General features: G+C 46.7%; 1 protein-coding gene across 3 annotated transcripts in view; it reads left to right on the top strand.

Annotated features, from left to right (window-relative positions):
* LOC148516717 (zona pellucida sperm-binding protein 3 receptor-like) overlaps window positions 1-27,014 on the top strand; it is a 178,398-nt gene that overhangs the window by 52,023 nt on the left and 99,361 nt on the right. For all 3 annotated transcript variants that reach the window (XR_015879383.1, XM_088479578.1, XM_088479577.1), the window contains exons 3-4: window positions 4,878-5,069; window positions 5,733-5,829. Coding sequence is in view for 2 of the 3 variants with exons in the window: in XM_088479578.1 (XP_088335704.1) it covers window positions 4,878-5,069; window positions 5,733-5,829 (289 nt within the window). In the remaining variant the exon portion in view is untranslated. The remainder of the gene's footprint in view (window positions 1-4,877; window positions 5,070-5,732; window positions 5,830-27,014) is intronic.

The following is a 27,014-nucleotide window of genomic DNA, read 5'->3' as shown; positions in this document are numbered from 1 at the left end:
TGTGGGCACCACTCTAGAGTATGGAGCAAGTCTGGGGGAGCACCAGAATAACCTAGCACTGCCCTGGACATATATGTACATATTGGGCTCTATAGCAGTGCATCTCTAACAGTGCATGTTTTCCAGATCTCCTAGTTGGTGCACAGGTTATTTATTACTCGCTGATACATGTTAAAAGATCCACAGGTGGTGCTATGGTGCTAATTATTTCATATGTGATACTGAGAAGAACATGCAGCACTAGTAAAATTCTATTATATTACTATTTCTACTGTGCTCATGATGTGTGCTTGGGAGGGGGGTTTCCAGGCAGCCGGAAACCCCCCCCTGCGTTTGCCTATGAGGGTTGCAAACATGACAAAATTTAAACTGTATGCTTGCAAGGTCAACTTAAACAAGTCATAAGTTTTGCTTATAATTGTGCTAGAACTTTAATGTTGGTCTTATTTTGAAACTAAGGGTGCTAGAGTATTCATACAAAAATAGTTTTATATTCAAATATTGACTTTTACATGTCAAGGTTACATGATGTGACCTTTAATCTTGAATATCTAAAAAAGTGTACTGTATGTTTAATCTTTATTTAATCTAACTACACTTAAATACAATCTCTCTTTGGAATAAGTTTCATTTTGGGAAGCCTTTGGGAACAGGAGTAAAAAAAAAATATATATACTGTATATTACGGCAGTTCCAACCCTTCTTGCACTAACCTTGCAACTGGCAAGTTCAGACTTGTCTTGTAGTGTCTCTCTCTGTGTTCTAGGGATGACCGGTGCGATCGTTTTGGTGATAACCATCAATGGTACAATAACAATCTACAGTGAACCATCGATTCTTTGCATCACTCAGTCTGGCTGCAGCTTGTGCATGGTGAATTAGTGATACAAGACATGCTTACCTTCAGGCAAGATGGGGTGGTTAGGGAAATTACTTGCAATTAGAAACTGAGCATTGGGCGTGACCATGCAACCAAGTCATTTTGGTTCAAATGCAGAGATTACCAACATCGTGAAGAAGGGGACGGGGCCATGATGATGAGATACAACATGTGCAGGGGTCTGTATGGGAACTGTAAATGGGTTTGGGAGGGGGACTGTAGGCAGCCAGATGGGAGACTTACTTGCTTTTCCGGGGGTCCGGGAGCATCATTCGATTTTCGTGAGGCTCCCAGCTGTTTCAGGAGAGTAGGAAAGTATGATACAAGGGACTTAAGGTGCGCACACACGTAACGATTTAACTATAACGACGTCGTTATCATTCAATCGTTTAAAAAATCGTTCAGTTTTTGAGTTATAACAATGAACAAAAATCGTTCAAGCGCGCTCCCTTTTGTAGTTAATTTCAGACTGTCCAACATAACGATTTTTCATTAAGGGAAGGAACATTTTTCGTTCAATGTTGTAAAAATTGTTCATTACACTTCAAAAAATCGTTCACTTTTCAAGGGAAAATCTGACAGATAATAGTTTATTACAAAATCGTTACGTGTGTATGCACCTTAAGACAGGGCTCGACAAATCCCGGGGGCCAGGTCGCCATGGCTACCAGATTTTGCTGCCTGGCTACTAGATTTTGCAGTGAGGTAGGAAGCAGATCCTCCTCCGCTCCAGCGGAGATTCGTGCCTATAGTATTGCGGTGTTCATATCATGCACAGGAGTGGATGTGCCGAGTGTCGTCTGCGGTGACTGCTGTGCCTCTGTCTGTCCCGGCCTGCACTGACGACTCCTCTCCATCCTGGCCTGCTCTGATCCCTGCTGTCTGCCCAGTCTACGCTGATCCTCCTGTGCGTCCGGGCTGTCTACTGTCTCCTATCTCCGGCTGCAGTAGGGTCTATTCGTGGCCAGGGATTGCGGAGCAGCTTCACAGGGATAGTGGTGTGACCACAAGGGGAGGGGGGTTTTGTTGTACTTTCTGGCACCATTATTTTACGTGAAATGTGGTCCGTTATTACTGGTGTGTGGGGGGGGAGCTGTGCAGAGCAGTGAGGGGGCCTCCATTTTACTGAATCCATTCAACTGTGACCATTTTGTGGACTAGTATAGTGTGTTTAACAGTTGCATAACACACACAGCTGTGCTCCTCACTCACTCCTGTAATTTTTTTTGGGGGGGATGGGTGTCTGGCTCATACACTTTCATCCTGGCTCCTAGTTTTTAGAAAAATTTGTCAAGCCCTGCCTTAAGACAGTTTATCTCAGAGGTTCCCAAACTAAGTCCTCAGGGCACCCTAATAGTCCAGGTTTTAAGGATGTCCATGCTTGACCACAGGTGACTTAATTAGTACCTCAGTCAGTTTGATTTAACAACCTGTGCTCAACCATGAATATCTCTAAAACCTGTTGTGTTATCTCTAAACATCTGTTGTTACCATCACCTATCAAGAGGAAAATAATAAAAGAAGAAAACTTGCAAAAAGAAACTTGTAAAAATTGCAAAAGTTATTAAAAGGATATATTCCATATTTCAGCTGAGGAACCTGTGCCTGATTGTTTTCTACTGCTGCTGTGTCCTTAAATATCAAATGGGTTGCAGCACTGAGTCTTTTTACCCATTTGTCACGCTCTTGATCAAACTACCACTATTCCCTGATTAAACTGTATTAGGCAAACTATCTTAGGGCCTGATTCAGAGCCGGACGCTCTGACCAGAGCGCTCGCTCTGAATCAGGGCCCTCCCATGGAAACGCCTCCGTCTGGCAGCCACGCCCCCGGCACGCCCACCAAAGGGGGCGTGCTGTCACTCACCATCGACAGCACGCCCCCTTTGGTGTGAGACCCCGAGCGACGGATTCCCAGTCGCTCGCCGGGTCTCGTGCATGCGCACGACGAAGCTCCCTCCGTCGCGCGCATGCGCACTTGGGCACCATCGACCCGCTTGCGAGCGGGTCAGAATCAGGCCCTTAGTCCCTTCTATCACTAGTTCTCAATACAGAAGCTGCAGCCAGACTGAGAAGAACACAGTAGGGATGGCAATTGACCAGCAGTAGTTTAGAAATATTGATGGTTTACTACCAATGGTCGATGGTTTTTGTCATCGATGGCAGAGAGACCATTTTTATTTCCATCTATGGCAAAGTGGAACCTGACTGACCCCCCTGACTGTCTGCCCCACCTCCTGTGTTTGTATTTTATTAGCCAGTGACTTGCCAAACACACTGCAGTGGTGTCCATCAAGTTGTGCAAACTATCGATGGTTCATCGTAGATTGATATTGTACCATCGATGGTGCACAGTGATGGAAAACCACCAATGGCCATCCCTAAAACAGAGAGACTACAAGACAAGTCTGAACTTGCCAGTTTCATGGTTAGTGCAAGAAGGATTGAACTGCTGTACTTAATTTTTTTTTTTTCACTCCTGTTCCCAAAGGCTTCCCAAAATGAAACTTATACCAAAGAGAGATTGTATTTAAGTTTATAACATACTTTATGTAGAAAAAAATTAAACATACATTTATTTTTTATTTTTTTTAGATATTCAAGGTTAAAGGTCATGTGACCATGAAATATAAAAGTCAATATTTAAATAAAAAACTTTTTTATGAAAACTCTAGTCCCTTAGCTTCAAAACAAGACCAACATGAAAGTTCTACCACAATTAGAAGCAAAGTTATGATTAGTTCTAGTTGACCTTGCAAGCTTAAATTTTAATTTTTTTTTGTCATATTTGCAACCCTGTAACATGAACACCGTGTATCACTGATGGGTAAAATTTTATATATGAAAGTTACTTTATGCCGTCTACCATCCTACCAAATTTTAAGAAAATATGAGATGGTAGGGTTGAAGAGTTAATTTTTTGTGATGATTTTGCATGGAATAACCCCCCTAGCTGTATACCTTTTACTTTTTTGTACCATTTCTGCTTATTCACTGGACTTGAACTTGTTGAAATTTTGAATAAAAACTAGGAAATGGGGGTGTTCTAAAACTTTTGACTGGTAGTGTACTGTATATGCACATTGGGACGACTCAAGTACAAAACTCCATAATGAAGAGATTTCAACACCATTATACTCTTTCATATCTGTACATAAGATCGCATTTGGATTGTTTTTTTTTTTTCTTGATTGATGAGACTTGTGTATTTCTTGAAAGGATTTAAATGTGTACACTTTTTTTCAATGATCACTTATCAAATGTAATTAAACTTGTGAAAACTGCAGGACTGTGTGCTTCATTTTTAGCAGAACATTTGTTTGTGTATATCCGTTTTATACATTTTATGCGGTTTGTATTTTATACATGGCATTTGTTTCATGAATTAAATTATGTATGGTTAATCAGTTGAATTGAATATGTATTTTAGATACGCTGGACTGTAATGCCCTAGATTTTCTTGTTTGGTAAGATGGTAGGTTTACAATTGCTTATTAAGCAAAGGATTTATTTAACACGTTCAATATTAATTTCCAAATAAACCATAAATTCATAGATCTTTATATATCTAAGCCTTTCTTTAAATCATACTTGTCTACTCTCCTGAAATGGTTGGGAGCCTCCCGAAAATCTCGCGTCTCTCCCTGCCCCACCGAAGAGTGGGCAAGTCTCCCACCCGGATCGACCTGTCTGCACCCCCCTGCAACCTCTACCGACGTCTGGTCACACCTTTTAATAATTGGCCAGTTTGGGGACAGATGATGACGCAATTTGCACTGAATCGCGTCATCGTGGGCACGCCCCCGGCAACACAATGTCAGCATTGTGTAGCGGGGCCACGATGACACAATTGCGTCGTCTTGTCCCACCCTCTAAATCGTGTCACTGCCGAGCTGGCTGCCTCTCCCGGAAGAGGCAGCCAGATTGTCGGTTATCCTGCCTTAAATGTCAGACAGATATGCTTCGAAAATAATCTAATTTGTTCCTTTTCTTGTAGGAGATTGCACTGCTCCTGAAAACATTCAATTTGCAGAGCAAGCGCCAGATACAATTGATAAGAACAGCTTTATTCCTGGTACAGTAGTGACATATACTTGTCAACCTGGTTATACACGTTTACCTGGTTCTAAATCTTCAAGAACCTGTTTACCTGACAATACATGGTCTCAGCTGGATGTATTCTGCAGGCGTAAGTAAAAAAATTTTCTTATAATATTTTATATGGAATTCTAGTTAAACCTTTAACCCCTTCTCTGGTTTTCACACCTTCCGATAAGGCAATTTTTTGTGGCCTTGTCCAATTCCAACTGAAATATTAATAATTTGATATATAAAAAATATTAAGATTTTTTTTTTTTTGGGCAGTAAATAAATCTAGCTAAAATATTTACACGCAACTGAACTAAAATGATATATATGCATTTTTTTTTGCTACCAGCCACCAATAAATTTGCTGTTTTTGGTTTGACATTAACCCATATTTCTAAATACAGCAAAAAAAAAAAAAGGATTCTACAAGTTTTCATAACGAAATCAGCACTTCAAAATGCATTTTTATTTTTATTCTTGAATCTAGTCCTATTCATCTTTTCACAAGAGCCATATCTGTTTGGTTGTTAATATGTTGTCCCCGTGTTTTCATTTGTTTGTTTTCTGGGTGTTTCAGTTTGTGTGTGTTGTGGGGAATTTAGAATGTAAGCTCCACTGGAAACTGTTTGAATGATTACGTATTTCCCTGTACACTGTGACTTATTATGATTTGTGCTGTATGAAATAACCATAATTGTGCTGTGTGTTACATTATCCAAGTAGCTAAGTTGACTTTTTGTTTTTTTTTACGCTTTGCTGACAGGTAGAACATGTGGGAATCCTGGAGAAATATTAAATGGAGATATAGAAGCTACTGATTTTCTATTTGGCTCTAAAGTCATCTTTAAATGTCATGATGGGTGAGTAAAAATATATTAAAAAAAAATCTTTAAAATTATGTGCTGCATTTTTGTCGGTAAACTTCATATTTCCTATTCTGTAATTGCATTAATGTGTATAGATCTGTATAATTTGTATTCCCCCATTAACCTTCGTTCCATATTAAATTGTAAACCGAATTTTCAAACACACTATATAATAATTGTGCAATGGCAGCCTGGACATGTGCCATAACTGCTCCCACTGCGAAGGAGATAGTACAAACCTAGAAGAGGAGGACTGGCTGTCAGGTACAGGGGAAGTATGGGAGTTGAGAGAGAGAGTGTGTGTGTGTGTGGGACGGAAGGTTGGGCGAAGGGAGGGGTGTGAGTCAGAATAGCGGGGAAGGACAGATTGGAGGGCAGGATGGTACTGAGGAGACTCTGCATATGCAGGGTCCAATACAATAAATTTAGTAATATGAACTATTTTGGACACCTGGATACCTGAGACCGCCTCTTAACATAAGGTGTATTGAAGAAATATAAATTGCAAGTCATTATTAGTCTATTTCAAAAACAAGCACAAGCAAATTAGGAGTGAGAAACTCCCATCCTGAGTTGCAAACAGAGGGCCTGATTCAGACCCGGACGCTATTTGCGGCCGCTCGCTCTCAAAAAGGAGCCGGATATTTAAATTGAACGCTCGCTCTTTGCGGTGTGAGGATGCCTCTGTCTGTGCGAGCGTCCGCTAAATGCGCTTGCTATTTTTTTCAAGACTCCCCTTTGCCGTTCGCAAATCACGTCATCTCCTGTTTTTATTAGATTAATCGGGAACATCGAACGGCATCTGAACTGCTCGCAGTGCTTGAGGTAGGAATTACTTCCCGTAATCACTGCGAGCAGTTCAGGCTAAAAGACATCCAAGTGACGTGATCGATGACGCTCCTTTGCTAATTATGCACTCCAATTAAACGCCGTTTTGACCGTTGGGCACGCCTGCGTTCGCACAACCACTCCCCCGTTTTCAAGCACCTTCCCCTGTTACCACCCACAAACGGCACATTCTGTCACTCAAAATAGCAGCCTTTCAGTTTTACGAGCGCACGATTTCCGTCCGCAATGACTAGTTTGCGCACGCGCATTGCGAACCATACGCATGCGCAGTTGTGCGACCATCGCTCAGAGCGAGCGTGCGGATGCTTACAAGCGGGTCTGAATCAGGCCCAGAGTTGTTTCTTAAAAAATGTTTCTCCTTTCATCCAGTCTGGTGGGGGCACTGCTGCAGGGCGTTATGTTAGGGGCGCAGGAACAATGCAATAAAAAGGTTAATTTCTTTGAGAATAAAACTGTTCCCCTTCAGTTTCAGATAAAGCACCCAAGGGAGTTCGGTTGGTTTTTAGGAGCTGTCTAGGCAGCACAGAGGTTTTTTATATGATGCTTACAGATACAGGTTGAGTCTCCCATATCCGTTATTCTAAAAACCGAAATAATTCCAAAAAACTGAATATTTCTGGGCATCTTGACATGACCCGACGTCACTAGTATCAGTGGCCAATAACTAGCGGCGTGGTCCACACGCCAGGCCACCCCCTGCAGCACCCGCCGTACCCTCAGCGGCAGCTGCCGGCCCCTTTTGCCTTACCCGCTGGACCCTTCCGCCTCACTCGACGGACCCCTCACGACCTCCCCACCACCATGCGACACCTGTAGCTCCTACCGGACCACTGCAACACCGACAGTATGCACGTGACACCTACTGGACCCACCCGCAGCACACGCCGGTCCTCCCGTGACACCCGCTGGGCCCCCCCCCCCAGGTATAACAAAAATCTAAATAATCCAAAATCCGAAATGCTTCTGGTCCCGAGCATTTCGGATATCGGAGACTCAACCTGTACAGTGCATCCGGAAAGTATTCACAGCGCTTACATTTTTCCACATTTTATGTTACAGCCTTTTTCCAAAATGGAATAAATTAATTTTTGTCCTCAAAATTCTACACACAGTACTCCATGAACGTGTAAAGTGTTTTTTGTTTTTTTTTTGAGATTTTTGCAAATTTAATAAACAACTAAGAAATCACATTTTATTCCAAAATGGAATAAATTCATTTTTGTCCTCAAAATTCTTTTGCGATTTTTGCATATTTAATAAAAAATAAAAACCTAAGAAATCGCACGTACATAAGTATTCAAACCCTTTGCTCAATACTGTGTTGATTAACCTTTGGCAGCAATAACAGCCTCAAGTCTTTTTGAATATGATGCCACAAGCTTGGCACACCTATCTTTGGGCAGTTTCGCCCATTCCTCTTTGCAGCACCTCTCAAGCTCCATAAGGTTGGATGGGAAGCGTCGGTGCACAACCATTTTCAGATCTCTCCAGATATGTTCAATCGGATTCAAGTCTGGGCCACTCGAGCACATTCACAGAGTTGACCTGAAAGCCACTTCTTTGATATCTTGGCTGTGTGCTTAGGGTCGTTGTCCTGCTGAAAGATGAACCGTTGCCCCAGTCTGAGGTTAAGAACTGGATACCTTTAGGAAGCCGGTGGCTGCAATCCCGACCGCCGCCTTCCTTAATCCTCTATCCCGCCTATGGATAAATGACCGGCGCCTAAAATCTAGGGTGATTGAAGGGATGCCGGGCGCCGTGAGCGGACAGCCGCGGGGGGGGAGGGTTAGGTTTAAGACCCCCGGGGGGGAATTAGGGTTAGGCACCCCCCTTGGGAGGGTTAGGGTTAGGCTAGGGGGAGGGAGGGTTAGGGATATGCACCCCCGGGGGGGACTTAGGGTTAGGCACCACCCCGGGGGACTTGGGGTTAGGCACTTGGGGGGGAGGTTAGGGTTAGGCACCCCTAAGGAGGGTTAGGGGGTTGGTTAGGTTAGTAAGTACTTACCTTAGGGGCGATCGGGATTTCCAGCGCTGTCGGGCTTCCGCTGCCGGGCTCTGCTGTTTTTCGGGCTGCCGCAGCCGGGAATCGACCCGCCGGTCATGCACAGCCAGCTATTCATACCGAATGCGTCAAGAACGCTCTGTAGCGGGTTTTCATCCAGGATGTCTCTGCACATTGCTGCATTCATCTTTCCCTCTATCCTGACTGGTCGCCCAGTTCCTGCCGCTGAAAAACATCCCCACAGCATGATGCTGCCACCACCATGTTTCACTGTAGGGATGGGATTGGCCTGGTGATGAGCAGTGCCTGGTTTCCTCCAAACATAACGCCTGGCATTGACGCCAAAGAGTTCAATCTTTGTCTCATCATGGTCTAAGAGTCCTTCAGGTGCATTTTGGCAAACTAGGTGGGCTGCCATGTGCTTTTTACTAAGGAGTGTCTTCCGTCTGGCCTCTCTTCCATACAGGCCTGATTGGTGGATTGCTGCGGAGATGGTTGTCCTTCTGGAAGGTTCTCCTCTCTCCACAGAGGAATGCTGTAGCTCTGACAGAGTGACCATCGGGTTCTTAGTCACCTCCCTGACTAGGGCCCTTCTCCCACGATCGCTCAGTTTAGACGGCCGGCAATTCTAGGAAGAGTCCTGGTGGTTCCGAACTTCTTCCATTTACGGATGATGGAGGCCACTGTTCTCATTGGGACCTTCAAAGCAGCAGATATTTTTCTGTACCCTTCCCCAGATTTGTGCCTCGAGACAATCCCGTCTTGGAGGTCTGCAGACAATGTCTTGGACTTCATTCTTGGTTTGTGCTCTGACATGCACTGTCAAGTGTGGGACCTTTATATAGACAGGTGTATGCCTTTCAAAATCATGTCCAAACCACTGAATTTACCACAGGTAGATTCCAATTAAGCTGTAGGAACATCTCAAGGATGATCAGTGGAAACAGGATGCCCCTGAGCTCAATTTTGAGCTTCATGGCAAAGGCTGTGAATACTTATGTACATGTGATTTCTTAGGTTTTTTTTTTTTTTTTTTAAATGAAATTTGCAAAAATGAATTTATTCCATTTTGGAATAGGGCTGTAACATACAGTAACAAAATGTGGAAAAAGTTGAGCACTGTGAATACTTTCCGTATGCACTGTACGTCCACATACATCTATCCTCTGTGAGCTACATGGCTATGACACTGTAATGTAGCGTTTCGTATGCACATACACCTGCAGTTGCGCACAGAATATAAGCATGCTGCATATCATTTTAATCAGCAGAAGCTGCTAGTGCGTCCTCAGGGATTGCAAAATACACGCTATAGCGGTTATTTACACGATACAGGAGGTGAGAGACCCAGTTTTTAAAAGTGACCGGGTCCCACAGGATGCGCTGTGTGCGCGTCACAGAGCAGCCAATCACCGCTGGCGGCAAGTCAACAAATCCTGCTATGGAGTGTCAGCCAATGAGCGTGCACCCGCCCAGCCCGCGTGAGAGTTGAAGGAGCAGCGTTGTGTGCTGCTTGCAGTAATGGGAGGCTTCTCCCAACATCCAGAGCCCTGGAGACATGCCTGGATGTGTGTGCAGCAGCGCACCATGCCCTGTGACCGGGAGCAGCGTCCTACTCCTCAGGGACTGAAGACTCTGCTGCTGCCTATGTCCCTTCATTTGAAGAGGAAATGCTTCTCTCGCGACCTGCCTCCCAGCCACATCCTATCCCTCCAGCTGCCACACAGAAGGTATGGGGGTGGGGGCTACAGCAGGGTGGACATGGGAGGGATAGAAAGTGGCACGGGAAGAGGATTCCTGACTTCCCAAACATCTCTGCTGGTCTGCCAGATGACAGCCATTCCTGCCAGGATCCTTTTTGTGGCTCAGGCAGCATACGTGTTTCATATACAGTATTTATACTTCATGGTCCAAGGGTATCCACAGGATACCTTTTGGGTATAGGTGATGGCTGCAGACATCGAGCACCACAGAGTTACGTTTTTAGGGACCCCAGGATGCACTGGGGTCCCTCTTCTATACCCCGCCCCCGAGCCAAGGCAAATCAGTTTCGTAGGTGCCCGGCTTGGAGTCGGATCACCATTTTTCAGAGGGGGGCTGTGGACAGCCCCTGAAGTTATTTTAAGGCAGCTTTGCTGCACAAGATGAGCTGGCCAGCATAGACAGTCATCAAGACTTCTATGCTGCCACTCCACCACCCCGCCGGACCAGAACGCCGGTACTGATCCGGGTATGTTGGTGGGTGTCTTGGGTCCCAGCTAGCGGTGATCCCAGACTATCCTTGACTGTGGCTGGATTCACTGGGGTTCAGGTAAGCGGCGGGGTCCCGCCGATTCACAGTCAATGTTGTCCCAGGCAGGGGGCTCCCTGAAGCAGGCTGCACGTGGAGCTAGGTACTGATCCTGCGCTTTCCACTAGACCACCAGGGACAACGGGCTGCAGCAGTATGGATCTTTTCCAGCATCCCAGGGGTTAATAGCATGCCAGGGGAGCGCACCTTCCCTGTCTAACAGCAGGCACCTCCCGCGCTGCACAGTGCCTTTCCACAGCGGTCTGGCTGACTGTGTCAGCGCTCCTCCTTCGGGCCTGCCCCTTCTCAGCTCCTCGGCAGCCATTTTCTATAAGGAAGTGTGCGAATGCTGCTGGCTGGTGATACAGGTGGCATCGTGGTCCCGGTCCGGGTGTGCAGCACTGTTTCCTACCAGGCTCTGGTCTGCGTAGTTGATCATAGTGCTTTTAGTGCAGGGATTTATTTCTGCATTGTATGTGACTAATGCTAGCGCTGTCTGCCTGAACTTTCACTTCTGACTGTCAGCCATTTTTACTATCCCTGTTCTTCTCTGCTAAAGCCCTTGTGGTGCGGTATTGCAGGGTGTTCTTTGCCTCACAGTAAAAGTATTTTTCTGTGTGGGGGGAGTCACATACGCTCAGTTTACACTGGGAGTGAATGTGAATATCCTCTTCAGCTAAAATGTACCACATGCAATGTACAGTTAGCGGATGGTGATGGAAACGCTGAGGGAATATGTAGGGCATGTTATCTCATATCACGCCCGATTTCTGTCACTGCGCCTGTACAGGAACCTCCTTGGGCTTGTTTTGCTAAGGCACTTGCAACCCTTGTGGGCCAGTTGGCGACGCCCCCTGCGTTTCCCCAGATGGGGTTCTCGCAACAGGCGGTAGTCTCATCACCCATGCAGGGGTTCCCAAGGCAGTTGATGGTACCTCAGGGTCTCCCGGTTTTGCCACCCCAGGTCTCGCAGGAGCCTGTGTGGGTGAATTCATTGTCCAATACGGTACAGCACCTGACGGACATTTTGCAAAGGGGAGTCACCATTGCGGCATTCTAAGCGCCCTTTAGTGTGTCAGACGGGTCAGTATGATGATGACATGACGTCTGATGATGGTGAGGTTATTGACTTTTCAGACCAAGAGCCCCTTTGTGCTAAGGAGGCGGAGTCTAAGTCTATATACCAGGCCTTTTATGGGCAGTCCGTGCGGCCTTGGTTATTGAAGATTAGGAATCCCCCCTCCCCCCCTCCCCTGTGGCCAAATCCAAATACGCCTTCTTTAAGGATGTTAGGATGTTAGGGGAAATACAGTGCCATCTCCCTTATCTGGTCAGTTAGTGGATCATTTAGAGGAGGCGTGAAAAAATCCGGGTAAGCGGTTACAGCCTCAAAAACGCTTGGCCTTTGCTTACCCCTTTGCAGATAATTGTTTTTCCAAATGGGAAACCCCCACAGGTGGATTCTCATGTCACACGCCTAGTGAGGAATGCAACATTGCCCATGTACTCCTTGAAGGATGCTACAGGATCGCAAGGTGGAAATATGCCTAAAATCCATTTATTCCCTTGCTTGATGGGCTTCCAGGCCGACTATGGCCGTGTGCTGGGTGGCCAGAGCCATGGAGTGCTGGGCAGATAACTTGGAGACGTCTATGGACACTGACCCTTCCGCTGAGCAGGTGGAGTTAGTGGCAATCTCAGAGACTCAGCCACCCATCAGGGTCTGGTACTTCATCCTTTCGGCCCTATAGGGCCCAGGGTACGTCCAAGGTACAGTCCTTTCCAAGACAATCAGGAACCAGGAAATCTGCCAAGCCAAAGAAGCAGGCTTGGAGTACTAGACGTCCTACTCCAAAGTCTGACGATAAGCCTTCAGCCTGACTGGACGGGCCTCCCCTTGGGGGACCCCAGAGTGGGAGACCGACTTCTTTAGTTCATCCAGTGCTGGTGTCTGTACTACGGACACTTGGGTATGAGAAGTGGTCTCTCCGGGGTATGCCCTCTCCTTCCGGGGAAGGCCTCCCAGCCAGTTTTTCACCACAGGCCTTCAGTCAACTCAGAACAAGGCCTGGGAACTCCAGAAAGTGTTGCACTTTATGTTCCAGGCTGGAGTTATAGTGCCTGTTCCGTTAACCCAGAGGGGCAAGGGATACTATTCCATTCTCTTTCTGGTACAGAAGCCAATGAGTCTTACCGGCCCATCCTCAACCTCAAGTCCCTAAACAAGTCCTTGAGGGTTCCTCGGTTCAGGATGGAGACCCTACGTTCTGTTATATTGGCAATGGAGCCTGGGGATTTCATGGTGTCGATGGACATTCAGGATGCCTACCTGCATGTCCCTATTATCTTAGCGCACAAGCAATTCCTCAGGTTTTCAGTGCTCGACCACCATTTCCAGTTCCAGGCACTGCCCTCTGGTCTGGCCACAGCGCCTCGAGTGTTTACCAAAGTCATTAGCCGGGTCTCCAGAGATACTTCAGCGCCATCTTCAACTGACAATATCTGTGTTGCAGAATCACGGCTGGTTGATAAACTGGAAGAAGTCCTCCCTGGTTTCCTCACAGAGGATGCTCCATCTCTGAGCCCTGTTGGACTCCCAACAACAGAGGATCTTTGTGACGGAGGAAAAGATCTCTGCATTACAGGCAAAGGTACGCTGTTGCCTTCAGAGCGGCCGAGTGTCTATTCGCTCGGCGATGTGGTTACTGGGCTCCATGATGTCAATGTTCGACATGGTGGAATGTGCCCAGTTTCACTCCAGACCTCTACAGAAATTGATCCTCTCCAGATGGAATGGGTTGTCCCATCGTATAAAGACACAGACCATGGTGCTTTCTCCGGAGGTACGTCTGTCTCTAGCCTGGTGGCTACAGACTGCTCACCTAAACAGGGGACACCCCTTTTGGGTAGAAAACTGGGTCCTTTTGACAACGGAAGCCAGTCTCCGCGGCTGGGGAGCAGTGACGGGTCCACACTTGGTACAGGGCAGTCGGACGCCAGCAGAATCTGCACTTCCAATAACCATCTTGGAACTTCAGGTAGTATTCAAAGGTCTTCAGCAAGCAAAACACGTTCTCCACAGAAAGCAGGTGCAGTCGGACAACGCCACCACGGTGGCTTACATCAACCGCCAAGGAAGGACAAGAAGTCATGTGGCACTGACAGAAGTGTCCCGCATTCTGGCCTGGGCGGAGGGCAATCTCCCTGCCATCTCGGCAGTGTTCATACCAGGAGTCAACTGGGAAGCAGACTTTCTCAGCCATCAAGACGTGCATCCAGGAGAATGGTCTCTTCACCAGGAAGTGTTTCAACTCCTGGTGAACAAGTGGGGTATTCCAGAGATAGACCTCATGGCCTCCCAACACAACAACAAGCTGCCTCTGTACGGGTCAAGAACAAGAGACACGGGGGCTCTTCTGGTAGACTGCTTTATCGGTCCGGTGGACCTTCCAGTTTGCGTATCTCTTCCATTCGTTCTCCCTTTTTCGAGTGGTTCGGAAATTCAAGCAAGAAGGGGGCACGCTTCGGTTGATAGCTCCAGCGTGGCCCAGACATCACTGGTACTCAGATCTTCGGAGTCTCTAAATAGACGCTCCGATGCTGTTGCCTCAACGTCTGTTACTGTTGTCCCAAGGTCCTTGCCATTACCCGGACCTGGGTCGTCTGTCTTTGACTGCGTGGCTGTTGAAACAGCCCTCTTAAGGTCCAGGGGTTTTTCTAGCTCTGAAGGGTGTCAGATTTGGGGGCTCTTTCATGTCGACCTCCCTTTCTGATTTTTCATAGGAATAGGGCAGTGCTTCGTACTCGCCCTGGTTTCCTACCTAAGGTGGTATCTAGTTTCCACATTAATGAGGAAATTCTAGTACCGGCCTTTAATTCCCCAGACCTCTCGGCTGGTGAGGCCTCCTTGGATGTGGTACATGCTCTAAGGTTTTATGTTGACAGTCCCAATTCATTTAGGAAGTCGGACTCCTTGTTTTTCCTCTATGGCTTCTCTAAGAAGGTTTGGCCTGCCACTAAGCAAACTTTGGCAGGATGGATTCACATGGCGATTTCTGAGGCTTACATTCATGAAGGCCTTCCTGTACCATCCTATGTTAAAGCTCTTTCCACTAGGTCTGTGGGTCCTTCGTGGGCAGCTCACCATTGTGCCTCTGCTGTTCAGCTTTGCAAGGCAGCCACGTGGTCGTCTGTCCATACCTTTGTGAGGTATTATGCATTTGACACCTTCGCCTCTCAGGATGCTTCCTTCGGGCGGCAAATTTTCCTTTCAGCACAGGAGCGTCCCCACCCTTAAAGGATACTGCTTTGGGACATCCCCAAGGTATCCTGTGGATACCCTATGGACCCTGAAGTAGAAAATATGAGAGATGGTAAGAAACTTACCCTTGTTATCTCTATTTCTACGAAGTCCATAGGGTTCCACAGGACTCCCACCCTGTCGCACCTGTACTGCAGATGGGCTTTGAGCTGGTCACCGTTTTTTTCTGTCTCCTTCTGGAGAGAATGTGTTTCAGACTTTCTTCTCTTTTTTTTTCTCCTCCTCCGGCCTATGGCTTGTTACGTAACTGATTTGCCTTGGCTCGGGGGCGGGGTATAGAAGAGGGACCCAAGTGCATCCTTGAAGGATGAAAACTTAACTCTGTGGTGCCTGATGTCTGCCGCATCACCTATACTCCAAGGTATCCTGTGGAACCCTATGGACTGCGTAGAAATAGAGATAACATGGGTAAGTTCTTACCATTTCTCATATTTTATAACATAGGGTACGTTACTCCCTAAGAGGCAGATAGTAACAATGTTGTTTTAAATATTACTATAGTCAATAGTTGGCACTGCCCAATATCTGTCTGTACCCCTTCTGCTCTCCTGTGCCCTTCTTACCAACTCCATGTCTGTACACCTTCTGCTTACCCCTCACTCCATGTCTGTACAACTTTTGCTCTCCTGTGCCCTTCTTACCCTCTCTACATGTCTGTACCCCTTCTGCCCTCATGTGCCCTTCTTACCCTATCTCCATTTCTGTACCCCTTCTGCTCTCTTGTGTACTCTCCCATCCCTGTGCCCCCCCCTGTTCCTTTGGCTCTCTCCAAGGCTTAGTGAATAGACCCCATCAGCTTCTAACTGTCAGTTTACAGGCTGTGTTTGAAAAATGACAGGAGCTGATTGGCTTGGACTTATCTTTCTCCCTTTTATCTCTCTCAAGGTTTAGTGAATAGACCCCCATGTAAATCTCAGTGCAAAACATGCACTATAGCGCCTTTACGCGCCACAGGCAGTGAAGCATAAATTGTGATGGGACACAGAAACTGTGAAGTAGGACCCCAATTGTTTAAAGTGAGGGGTCCCTGGGACCCACATTTTTGCTCACTCAGCACGATCACTAGTCCTATTCGCATCACTGTGCCAATAAGACGCATTTGAAGGTAAAAAGACACTCTGCGCTGTTGAGTTACGCCACGGCATGGTGCGAATGGAAGGGCTGTTTAATGCGCCAAGGAGGCTAGAAGTATGAGGACACATCTGTAAATTTACTTGCTGGTGCAGTGGAGTAGGAGAAGCTGTCTCTCGCCCCTGTTGGTATGGAGTCGACTGGTGAGTGTCATGGAGCACTACACTTGCGCATGGAAGTGTGCATTGTCAGGGGCTGTGTTTCCTAGCGCCTGGCCGTTCTCCAGGGAAACCCTTGTTCTTAGTGACTGGACATGGGCTACATTGAGACTCAATATTCCAGCGGCAGTTTCCAATGATGGCCACTGCCATAAGAAGAAACGCCTAAAACAGAGGTGGGGAACCTTTTTTCTGTCGAGGGCCATGTTGATTTATATAACATTATTCGCGGGCCCGGTGCAGGCCACGCCCCCTGCGTGTGATGTCACACGGGGCGAGGCCACAATCGCCAATGATTACAGCAATGCCCGGAGCTATAAGGGCAGGGGTGTGACCATCTGAAGCTTCCTAAGGACGCTCCAAGTAGCACTGATGCATAGATTCTGGCCGCAGGGTGCCATTCTAAGCACTCTGTAAGCCAGGTGAGGCTAGCAGAAAAAAGCTCTGAGGGCCAGACAAAATGATTACGCGACCCTTATATGGCCCCCGGCCTGAGGTTCCCCATCCCTGGCCTAAAAGATAAGTTATGATTAGCTCATTTTTACATGGACAAATACTACATTTAAAGAAGCTGGGCAAGGAGAGTTCACTGTACAGGTGAAATATCTTCCTGGGAATATAGTGAAGAACCTTCCTCACCAGTTCAGTCAGTCCAGGGCTGGGCTCAGGAATAAAAATCCTAGGAGGCCACGTGGGGTGCAATGCTGGTCCTGGGCATAGGAGCTCATTCGCCTTTTCTCGCCTAATTATTCTGTTAACACTTCTGCTTGGGTTATGTATTTTTATTGTAACCTTTTTCTGAATATCCCTTTTTGCAGTGTCTCAATATTACTGTAGTTACATCAAGCCAGTTGCGAGGGGATCTGTATCAGTATGTCTAAAGGTCAAATCCACTAGTTTTAGTGTTTCTGAAATGCAGCCCTCAAAGTCCCCCCCCTTACAGTCCATGTTTTAATGATATCCATGTTTGAACACAGGTGATTAAGAATAAGTCGCCTACACACTTGCAATGGATATCCTTAAAGCCTGGGCTGCTTGGGGTGTTTTTAAGGACCGAGTTTGGAAAACACTGCGTTAGAGTGACAGTTGGGTTCCTAATTTTCTGATTCTACATATTGCTGAAAAAGAGGACTGTTACAGGGAGAGGGAAGGCAGTTTTATTTTGTACCTTCTCTAGATACCAGCATATACTCCCTAGCGAATAATCCAACCTCCATTACTATTATGCAGCTGGCAGAGTGGACTCCTACTTGGGGAGAACCCAGCCGCAGTGGAGGAGCTACTGAACCTGCCCAAACTTTTGCCCTGGGAATGAGAGCAATGAGTTGAAATTGTCAAAGTGAGGTGAGCATGACCCCGTCCTGCCCAGTTACAACACATGAACGGTTGTTTGGTGTCAGGATTTTCTGATGCACTGTTCTGGGCCAGAATAATGGATATTATTGCAATGGGATTGGGAATGAATGCCTTTCTCTGTGGAAAGACTCTTAAAAGTTTAAGGTTCCTAGATTGCATGAGCCACTTCAGTTGGATCATATTAACTTGACAGGTAATTCAGATATGGAGTTCCCCTTGCAGGAAAAGCTAGAACTTCAAGATGATTTTGACCTAGAGGACTCATGTAGATAAGACAGTTGCCAACGCACGTTTTGCTATCAAGTAGCTTTCTCACAGGCCCTATGAGAAAGCTACTTGATAATGAAACGCATGTCGGCAGTTTCGCTGGTGCTACGTGTATAATGAAATAATATGTTTGAGAGTATTGACACACCGCTATGAATTTATCCCATGATAATTTAGAAAAATACTGATAATATCAAATGAAACTGTGGGAAATGGCGGAATGTAATAGCCGGCAGATATATTAAAAGAATAGAAAAAATGGAATGAAAACGCAGCGCTTCACTTTTGCAGCCAAAGGGTGACAATGGATAATCCCTAAAACTATCCAAATAGCATATATACAAAACAACGAGATCACCCAGGTGCAAATTAGGGTATACTGTACTTATATAGTGTCTGTGACAATAATCATTGACATAGTAAAATTCCAAGTCCAAAGTCCAATATTAGATCCAAAGTAGATTAGGGTGAGGGTATATTTTCATGAACTTCCAACACAGGTACAGTAGTAGAAAGGTCTTCACACTCCCATTAACCACATCAGGTCATATAAAAAGAGAAGGGAGAAAGACTATCATAGTGTAGTACCTTTTAATGGAATATTCAATATAAAACAAAATAAACAAACATCCACAGGATAATATAAAATTCAAGGCGTACCAGATGGTGTTGGTGTACAGAGCACACCTAAGGTTACTTAAATAACACTTCCTGGGAACAGGATTCCGTGGTATCTTCGGCACCCTCTGGGGTCTCTGAAACGTTTCCACCTCCTGGATTGTAGCCTTGTAGCAGTGTTACCAACGCGTTTCAACTCCAAATGTGAGTCTTTATCAGGTTGCCATCCGTCCATACCGCGTAATGCCAGTCATCGAGCGCACCACGCTGATGCTCCATCACTGGGGCACACAGCGTGTCGCACATGCAGCGTCACTCAGTAGCGCGCGCGCCTAGCCGTGTGGGTCGCACACGGCTGCGCGCGCACCAAGGACGCGTCGCCATGGCAACTCAGCCTATAGACTCAAAAGCAGGGGGATAATACCCTCATTGGGTATAGAGGCATCTCTGCTTCAGGCCGAAAAGCATACACTTTTTTTCACAGACGAAGAAGCTGAGGGAATATTGTTTAGTGAAACAGAATATCAGACTTTACCTGCTGAAACCGCAGCTGACTTATATCATCGCTTAAGATTAAAAAAACGTGAGGTTGATCTCAATCTACATGGTCAGTTCCTGTCTGAATATTACAGACGTAAGGAGATACCCAGGAGTTTCAGGATTCGGAATGTTCCCAGCATCGGTTGCAGTAATCCTGTCTTCAGTGGTCGGTGGTGTGGCATTCTGAACAAGTGTTCACTGGATTTACTGCTCTTGGTTGTCGAAGAGGTGGGCACTGAATTGAAATGTGTTAAAGTGGAAATTGAACAATTTAATACTACTTGTCAGTCAACTCTAAGCCAGGATAAAACTAACAATTGGCTTGATAAACTTACTGACCAAGTCCAGAATTACCGGCGCGATTTAGTTGCTTTTAAAAGAAATAAATTATCCACCGTTATGAATGATTATAAGACTCATAATGTTTACCGCTGACTAATGGGCGATGGCAACAATGATAATAAGGATGGCTCTAGACGCAGGCGACCAAGGGCCCATATACCACCGAAAAGATTTGAGACGATCGATTCAAGTGCCCCACCATCCTCTTCAGACAATGATTCTATGAGCTCTGAGCAAAACCTTTTTTTAGAGATGGGTCCTGCTCAACAAACAGGCGAGCCTTTGCTAGTCCCAAGAAACACAGGACGCATACAAGGAGAGGTGGTGGCGGGAAAAAGGGGAAGGAGACCCAAGATATGAGTGTAGTGTTCAATTTGTCCACTTATCCGCTTGACCAAGCTGAGACCTCATTGCTTACTAAAGGTTTATAATTCATTCCCCTATCCAAATTTAATTTAATCTTGATTCTGCCGAAACACCCAAATCCGATGATCTAAAAAAACCATCGACGTTTGATCCTATCTCTGTAAACCCCAGTATTAAAACCTTCCTCAGAATGACTTCATCTGATGTAAATTCATGTTCAACTGTGAAGAGATTTGATCATTTGTCTATGCCGGAGAGAGCTGCTCTCAGGAAACTACGTAACAACCCAAACATTGTTATTCGTAACGCCGATAAGGGTGGCGCAGTAGTCATCATGGACTGGTCTGATTACAATGATGAGATGTTAAGGCAGTTAAGTGATGACACCACCTATGAGAGATTGATGACTAATCCCACTATTGACTTTAAACGTAAGATTGATCAAACACTACGCCTGGGCTTTACCAATGGCTGGTTGAACGATTAAACATTTCAGTTTCTTACTGTGGATTTCCCCATCTGCCCTATTATATATCTTCAACCCAAGATTCATAAGACTCTGTTCAAACCACCGGGGAGACCAATTATCTCAGCTAAAGGCTCACTACTTCAGCCTATTGCCATCTTCATTGACAAAATTCTACAGCCACTGGTTATGTGGATACCCAGTTTCATCAGGGACACACAGCATTTTATCACTTTTTTACAACAGCTTAACTTATTGAGTGAAGACATTTTGCTTGCCACTTTGGACGTAACCTCGCTGTATACCATCATTCCACATACCAGCGGCCTACAGGCAATACGTGAGGCACTCACTGCATATCCGCATACCTCAATACCGATTCAGTGAAAATTAATTTTCTCAATGTCACAATTACCAAAAGTGGAGGTACTTTAACGAATATGCTTTACAGAAAACCAACTGACCGTAATACCTTCCTATATGCTCGCAGTTTTCACCCATCTACTGTCATTAATAGTCTGCCTAGGGCACAGTTCTTACGAGTATTACGTAATACTAGTGACATTGATGCAGTGGAATGCCAGTTATCGGAGATGAGTGATCGGTTTCGGGCACGTGGCTATAGTGAACATCTGATCCAACACAATCTTTTAAAGGCAAGAGAATTTTACTCAACTGGACGATCACTTGACAATGTGGTGTCTAAACATGAGGAGAGAATGATCTTTTCCACTAGATTTAGTAGTAAATCACATTCCATCCGTAAAGCACTGAAACATCGTTGGCCTTTATTAACGACTGATCCCGATCTTAAAATGAAGAACGTACTGCCACCAATGCTTGCTTACAGAAGGAATGCCAACCTAAATCAACTTTTAATGAAACCTACATTGTCACCCAAGAAATCTAAGGGGAATGATTGGTTGTTGAAACAGAAACCGGGATGTGTGAGCTGCGGGAGTTGTATTACTTGTCGTAGCCTCCTTACAGGCCCCACTTTCCCACACCCCCATACTGGCAAACATCTCAAGATTTATCTGCACTGCAAACACGACACACGGATAAACCCGTAGCACGGCACTTTCTACTTAAGGAACATCAGGTCTCCATGCTACGTTGTCGTCTCATTGACTGGGTACCACCTCCGCTTAGGGGTGGTGATCGCATCAAGCTACTTCACCAAAGAGAAAGCTTTTGGATTAGTCGGCTTGATACTGTGGCACCAAAGGGTTTGAATGAGACTAATCCCTTGTCTGTGTTTCTACCATAATGTCTTTTGTTGTTTTGTTGAATTTCGCTACAATACGACTAATCTGCTGTATACATCCTATATACATTATTTCGCTAATACTCCTTATTTATAATCTGGAGTATAATGTATGCCTAGTATGTCCGTTTTGTTTATTTTTTCATTTTTTTTTCATATTTCTTTGCTCTTGTCTCTTTGTTTTACCCTATATTGTTACATTGCGTGCGGTAAACTGCGCTAGCATGCTTCCTCCATTGCCACAAACCATGGTCTGCAATGTGTGCAATAATTAATATAAGGGAATAAGTATTTCAGTTATTGCCATCTGGGCACATATGTATTTACATTACTCCTTGCGATGCATCATCGGGTCCCCGTATATTTGCTTTGCTCTCTGTACTATATTTGCTATACATTGGCTCTTGGCCCTTTTATCCCCCTGCTTTTGAATCTATAGGCTGCGTTGCCATGGCGACGCGTCCTTGGCGCGCGCAGCCGTGTGCGACCCACACGGCTAGGAGCGTGCTACTGAGTGACGCTGCATGTGCGACACGCTGTGCGCCCCAGTGATGGAGCATCAGCGTGGTGCGCTCAATGACTGGCATTACGCGGTATGGACAGATGGCAACCTGGTGGTTCATCACGCCCACCGCGACGCCGTAGACATACGGTGCTTCTTGCTATTTTGACTCTCTGCATTCGGGTAAGTGGCTGGCCAATCATTTTGCTTAATTGATTATTGCCTCTCTTTAGGAGCGCTATATAACGGGGACCCGGTGAGACTGCATGGTGTATTTCTATGATGTGCTGTGTTGGTTCCCCTATTTGATGGCTTATTTGGACCTATACTGTTCTATTAACATTGGATTGCTGTACCTTGATAATGGTCTCTGTGTAGACCGAAACGTTGATTCATCAACATGCGGTGAGTGCCCTCATTCCACTTCTTTTAAGGTGTGGTATTGGAAAAAAAAATTATATAAAAAAAAATATATATATATATATATAATATATTTATTTATTTGTGCATCCGGAAAGGATTCACAACGCTTCACTTTTTCCACATTTTGTTATGTTACAGCCTTATTCCAAAATGGAATATATTAATTTTTGTCCTCAAAATTCTATACACAATACCCCATAACGACAACATGTAAAACATTATTTTGAGATTTTTCTAAATTTAACAAATAAAAACAAACACTAAGCAATAACATTTACATAGGTATTCACGGCCTTTGCCATAAAGCTCAAAATTTAGCTCAGGTGCTTCCTGTTTCCACTGATCATCCTTGAGATGTTCCTACAGCTTAATTGGAGTCCACCTGTGGTAAATTCAGTTGATTGGAAATGATTTTGAAAAGCATACACCTGTCTATGTAAGGTCCCACACTTGACAGGGCATGTCAGCACAAAGCAAGCATGAAGTCCAAGGAATTGTATGTAGACCTCCGAGACGGGATTGTCTCGAGGCACAAATCTGGGGAAGGGTGCAGAAAAATATCTGCTGCTCTGAAGGTCCCAATGAGCACAGTTGCCTACATCATCCGGAAATGGAAGAAGTTCGGCCAACTCTAGGTAGAGTCCTGGTGGTTCCAGCCATCAGGGGAGAAGAGTCCTAGTCAGGGAGGTGACCAACAACCCGATGGCCACTCTGTCAGAGCTACAGCATTCCTTTGTGGAGAGAGGAGAACCTTCCAGAAGGACAACAATCTCTGCAGCAATCCACCAATCAAGCCTGTATATTGGAGTGGCCAGACGGAAGCCACTCCTTCGTAAAAAGCATATGGCAACCCACCTGTAGTTTGCCAAAATGCACCTGAAGGACTCTCTGGTCTGATGAGACAAAGATTGAACTCTTCAATGTGAATGCCAGGTGTTATGTTTGGAGCAAACCAGGCACCGCTCATCACCAGGCCTATACCATGGTGGCAGCATCATGCTGTGGGGATGTTTTCAGCGGCAGGAACTGGGAGACTAGTCAGAATAGAGGGAAAGATGAATGCAGCAATGTACAGAGATTTCCTGGATGAAAACCTGCTCCAGAGCGCACTTGACCTCAGAATGGGGCGACAGTTCATCTTTCAGCAGGACAACGACCCTAAGCACACAGCCAAGATATCAAAGGAGTGGCTTCAGGACAACTCTGTGAATGTCCTTGAGTGGCCCAGCCAGAGCCCAGACTTGAATCCAATTGATTCAATGCAATTGAACATCTCTGGAGAGATCTGAAAATGGCTGTGCACCGACGCTTCCCACCCAACCTGATGGAGCTTGAGAGGTACTGCAAGAGGAATCGGCGAAACTGCCCAAAGATAGGTGTGCCAAACTTGTGGCATCATATTCAAAAATACTTGAGGCTGTAATTTCTGCCAAAGGTTCATCAACAAAGTATTGAGCAAAGGTTGTGAATACTTATGTACGTGCGATTTCTTAGGTTTTTATTTTTAATTTAAATGTGCAAAAATCGCAACAGAATTTTGAGGACAAAAAGTAATTTATTCCATTTTGGAATAAAATGTAGCGTTGTGAATACTTTCTGGATGCAGTGTGTGTGTGTGTGTGTATATATGTATATATATATATATATATATGTGTGTGTATATATATATGTGTGTGTGTATATATATATATATTTCTACTTCAGGGTCCATAGGGTATCCACAGGATACCTTGGGGTATAGGTGTGACGTCAGTCGCAGGGCACCAAAGAGTTAAGCTTTCAGCCTCCCAGGATGCACTAGGTCCCCCTCCTATACCCCGCCCCCGGGCCAAGGCACCTCAGTTTAGTTTGGTGCCCGGCCGGAATCGGGTGCACCTGTTGGAGTGGGGGCTAGAAGAGCCCCTGAAGCTTCTTCTTCATGCAGCTGTGGCTGCACATCTGGATGAACAGCATGGACTGTCAGTCCTGACGTCCATGCTGTCTTCCCTACACCCCGCCGGTACCAGAACGCCGGTACTGATCCGGGTATGCTGGTGGGCGTCTGGGGTCACAGCTAGCGGTGACCCCAGATGCTCCGGACCATGGCCGGATTCAAGGGGGACAGAGGTAAGCAGCGGGGTCCCGCGGTGGGTCCCCGCTGATCACATGGTCCTAATTCCCCAGGCAGGGGGCTCCCTGGGGACTGGCTGCAGCGTGGAGCCAGGCGACCAACCTGCGCTTCCACTACCCCCTGGGACAGCGGACCGCAGCAGAGCGGTAGCGCTGCGGCGTCCCAGGGGTTAAATGCATGCCAGGGGAGCGCGCCTTCCCTGTCTCACAGCCGGCGCCTCCCCCGCTGCACACAGCCCTCTCTGCATGCTGCCGACTGGTCCTGTGGCAGCGCTCCTCCCCCAGGCCAGCCTCCTCTCTGCTCCTCGGCGGCCATCTTCTCCAGAACGCATGGTGAACGCTGCTGGAAGCGCTGGACGGAAGCATCGTGGTCTGGGTCCCCCCGCATACCTCTCCGCTGTGGCTCAGGTCTGTGTATGCAGCGCTGTGTCCTACCAGGCCCTGTGTCTGTGTAGTTGAGTAATCAGCGCTGTTAGTGCAGGAATTGTTATTTCTCTGCATTGTATGTGACTGTGCTAGCGCTGCCTGTAACTTTTCTTCTCTAAACTGTCAGCTTTATTACTGTCCCTGTTCTTCTGCTAAAGCCCTTGCGGTGCGGTGCTGCAGGGTGGTCTCTCGCCTATTTAATACTTAATTGGTGAGAGAGGTCACATACGTGGTGCCATCATGTCTGAAAGTGATTTTCCCCTCCGGCTACAGTGTACCACGTGCAAAGTACCGTTAGCGGAGGGGGAGGGTAGCGCGGAGGGCCTTTGCCGGCAGTGTTTGTCCATGGCGCGGCCTATTACGGTTACAGCACCGGTACAGGAGCCGCCCTGGGCTTGTTTCGCTCAGGCGCTAACAGCTTTAGTGGGCCAGTTAGCTCCGCAGCCCGCGTTTACTCCGATGGGTTTGTCCCAGCAGTCTGTGGTGTCGTCACCCATGCAGGGGTTCCCACGACAATTGGTGGTACCCCACAGTCTCCCTATTTCCCCGCTCCCGGGTTCTCAGGAGCCAGCGTGGGTTAACTCCCTGACGAGTTCTGTACAGCACTTGTCGGATGTGTTGCAAGGATAGTCTGTGATGCGGCCTCATAAAAGGCCGGTGGCGTCTCTGTCCGCTCCTTATGAGGATGACGAAGGGACGTCTGATGATGGGGAGATTCTGGATCCTTACGATCAGGAACCTCTCCATACTAAGGACGCTGATGCTAAGTCCAAAGTATATATTCCTGGACTTATTCGGGCGGTCCGCACAGCCTTGGTGATTGAGGACGAAGTTCCCCCAGCGGCTAAATCTAAGTATGCCTTTTTCAAAGATGTGAAGGGCGATGCCACAGTCTTTCCTCTTTCGGGTCAGTTGGTGGACCATTTAGAGGAGGCGTGGAAACAACCTGGCAAAAGATACCAGCCGCAGAGACGCCTGGCGGTGGCTTATCCGTTCGCGGATAATTATTTTGCTAAGTGGGAATCCCCTCCACAGGTGGATTCTCACGTGACCCGTCTTGTCCGTAGTGCCACATTGCCGATGCCATCCATGTCCTCCCTTAAGGATGCTACGGACCGCAAGGTTGAAATCTGCCTGAAGTCCGCTTATTCCCTTGCAGGGGGGGCAGCACGGCCGGCTATGGCCATTTGCTGGGTTGCCAGAGCGATGGAGCGCTGGGCGGATTCATTAGAGGCTTCTTTTGAATCCGACTGTCCGGCCGAACAGGCGGAGTTGATTGGCAATCTCCGTGATTCGGCCACCTACATCAACGAGGCGGCTCTAGACATTAGTACTCTGGTGTCTAGAATTTCTTCAGCAGCGGTGGCTGCTCGTCGCACCTTGTGGCTGCGATCCTGGAAGGCGGACGCAGATTCCAAGAAAGGTCTGGAAGCGTTGCCGTTTACCGGAGAAGTTCTCTTCGGTCCGGATCTGGATAAGATTGTGGCCACGCTGGCGGCAGCCAAATCTGCTTGTCTCCCGTCGGCCGCTGCTCCTTCTGGTTCGGGACCATCGTCCTTTCGGTCATCTAGGGCCCAGGGCAGGCCCAAACCACAGTCGTTTCCTCGACAGGCTGGCCCTAAGAAATCGGTCAAGCCCCGGAAGCAGGCATGGAGTACCAGACGTCCGGCCCCCAAGCCAGATGACAAGCCTGCGGCCTGACGGTCCGGGCCTCCCTTTGGGGGATCCCAGGGTGGGAGGCCGCCT

The sequence above is a fragment of the Taudactylus pleione genome, unplaced genomic scaffold (genome assembly GCF_031769625.1).
Source record: "Taudactylus pleione unplaced genomic scaffold, aTauple2 ptg000242l, whole genome shotgun sequence".
In the NCBI taxonomy this organism is placed as follows: domain Eukaryota; kingdom Metazoa; phylum Chordata; class Amphibia; order Anura; family Myobatrachidae; genus Taudactylus; species Taudactylus pleione.
The sequence above is the reverse complement of the archived record's forward strand: the minus strand, read 5'-3'. Positions and strand labels throughout refer to the sequence as shown.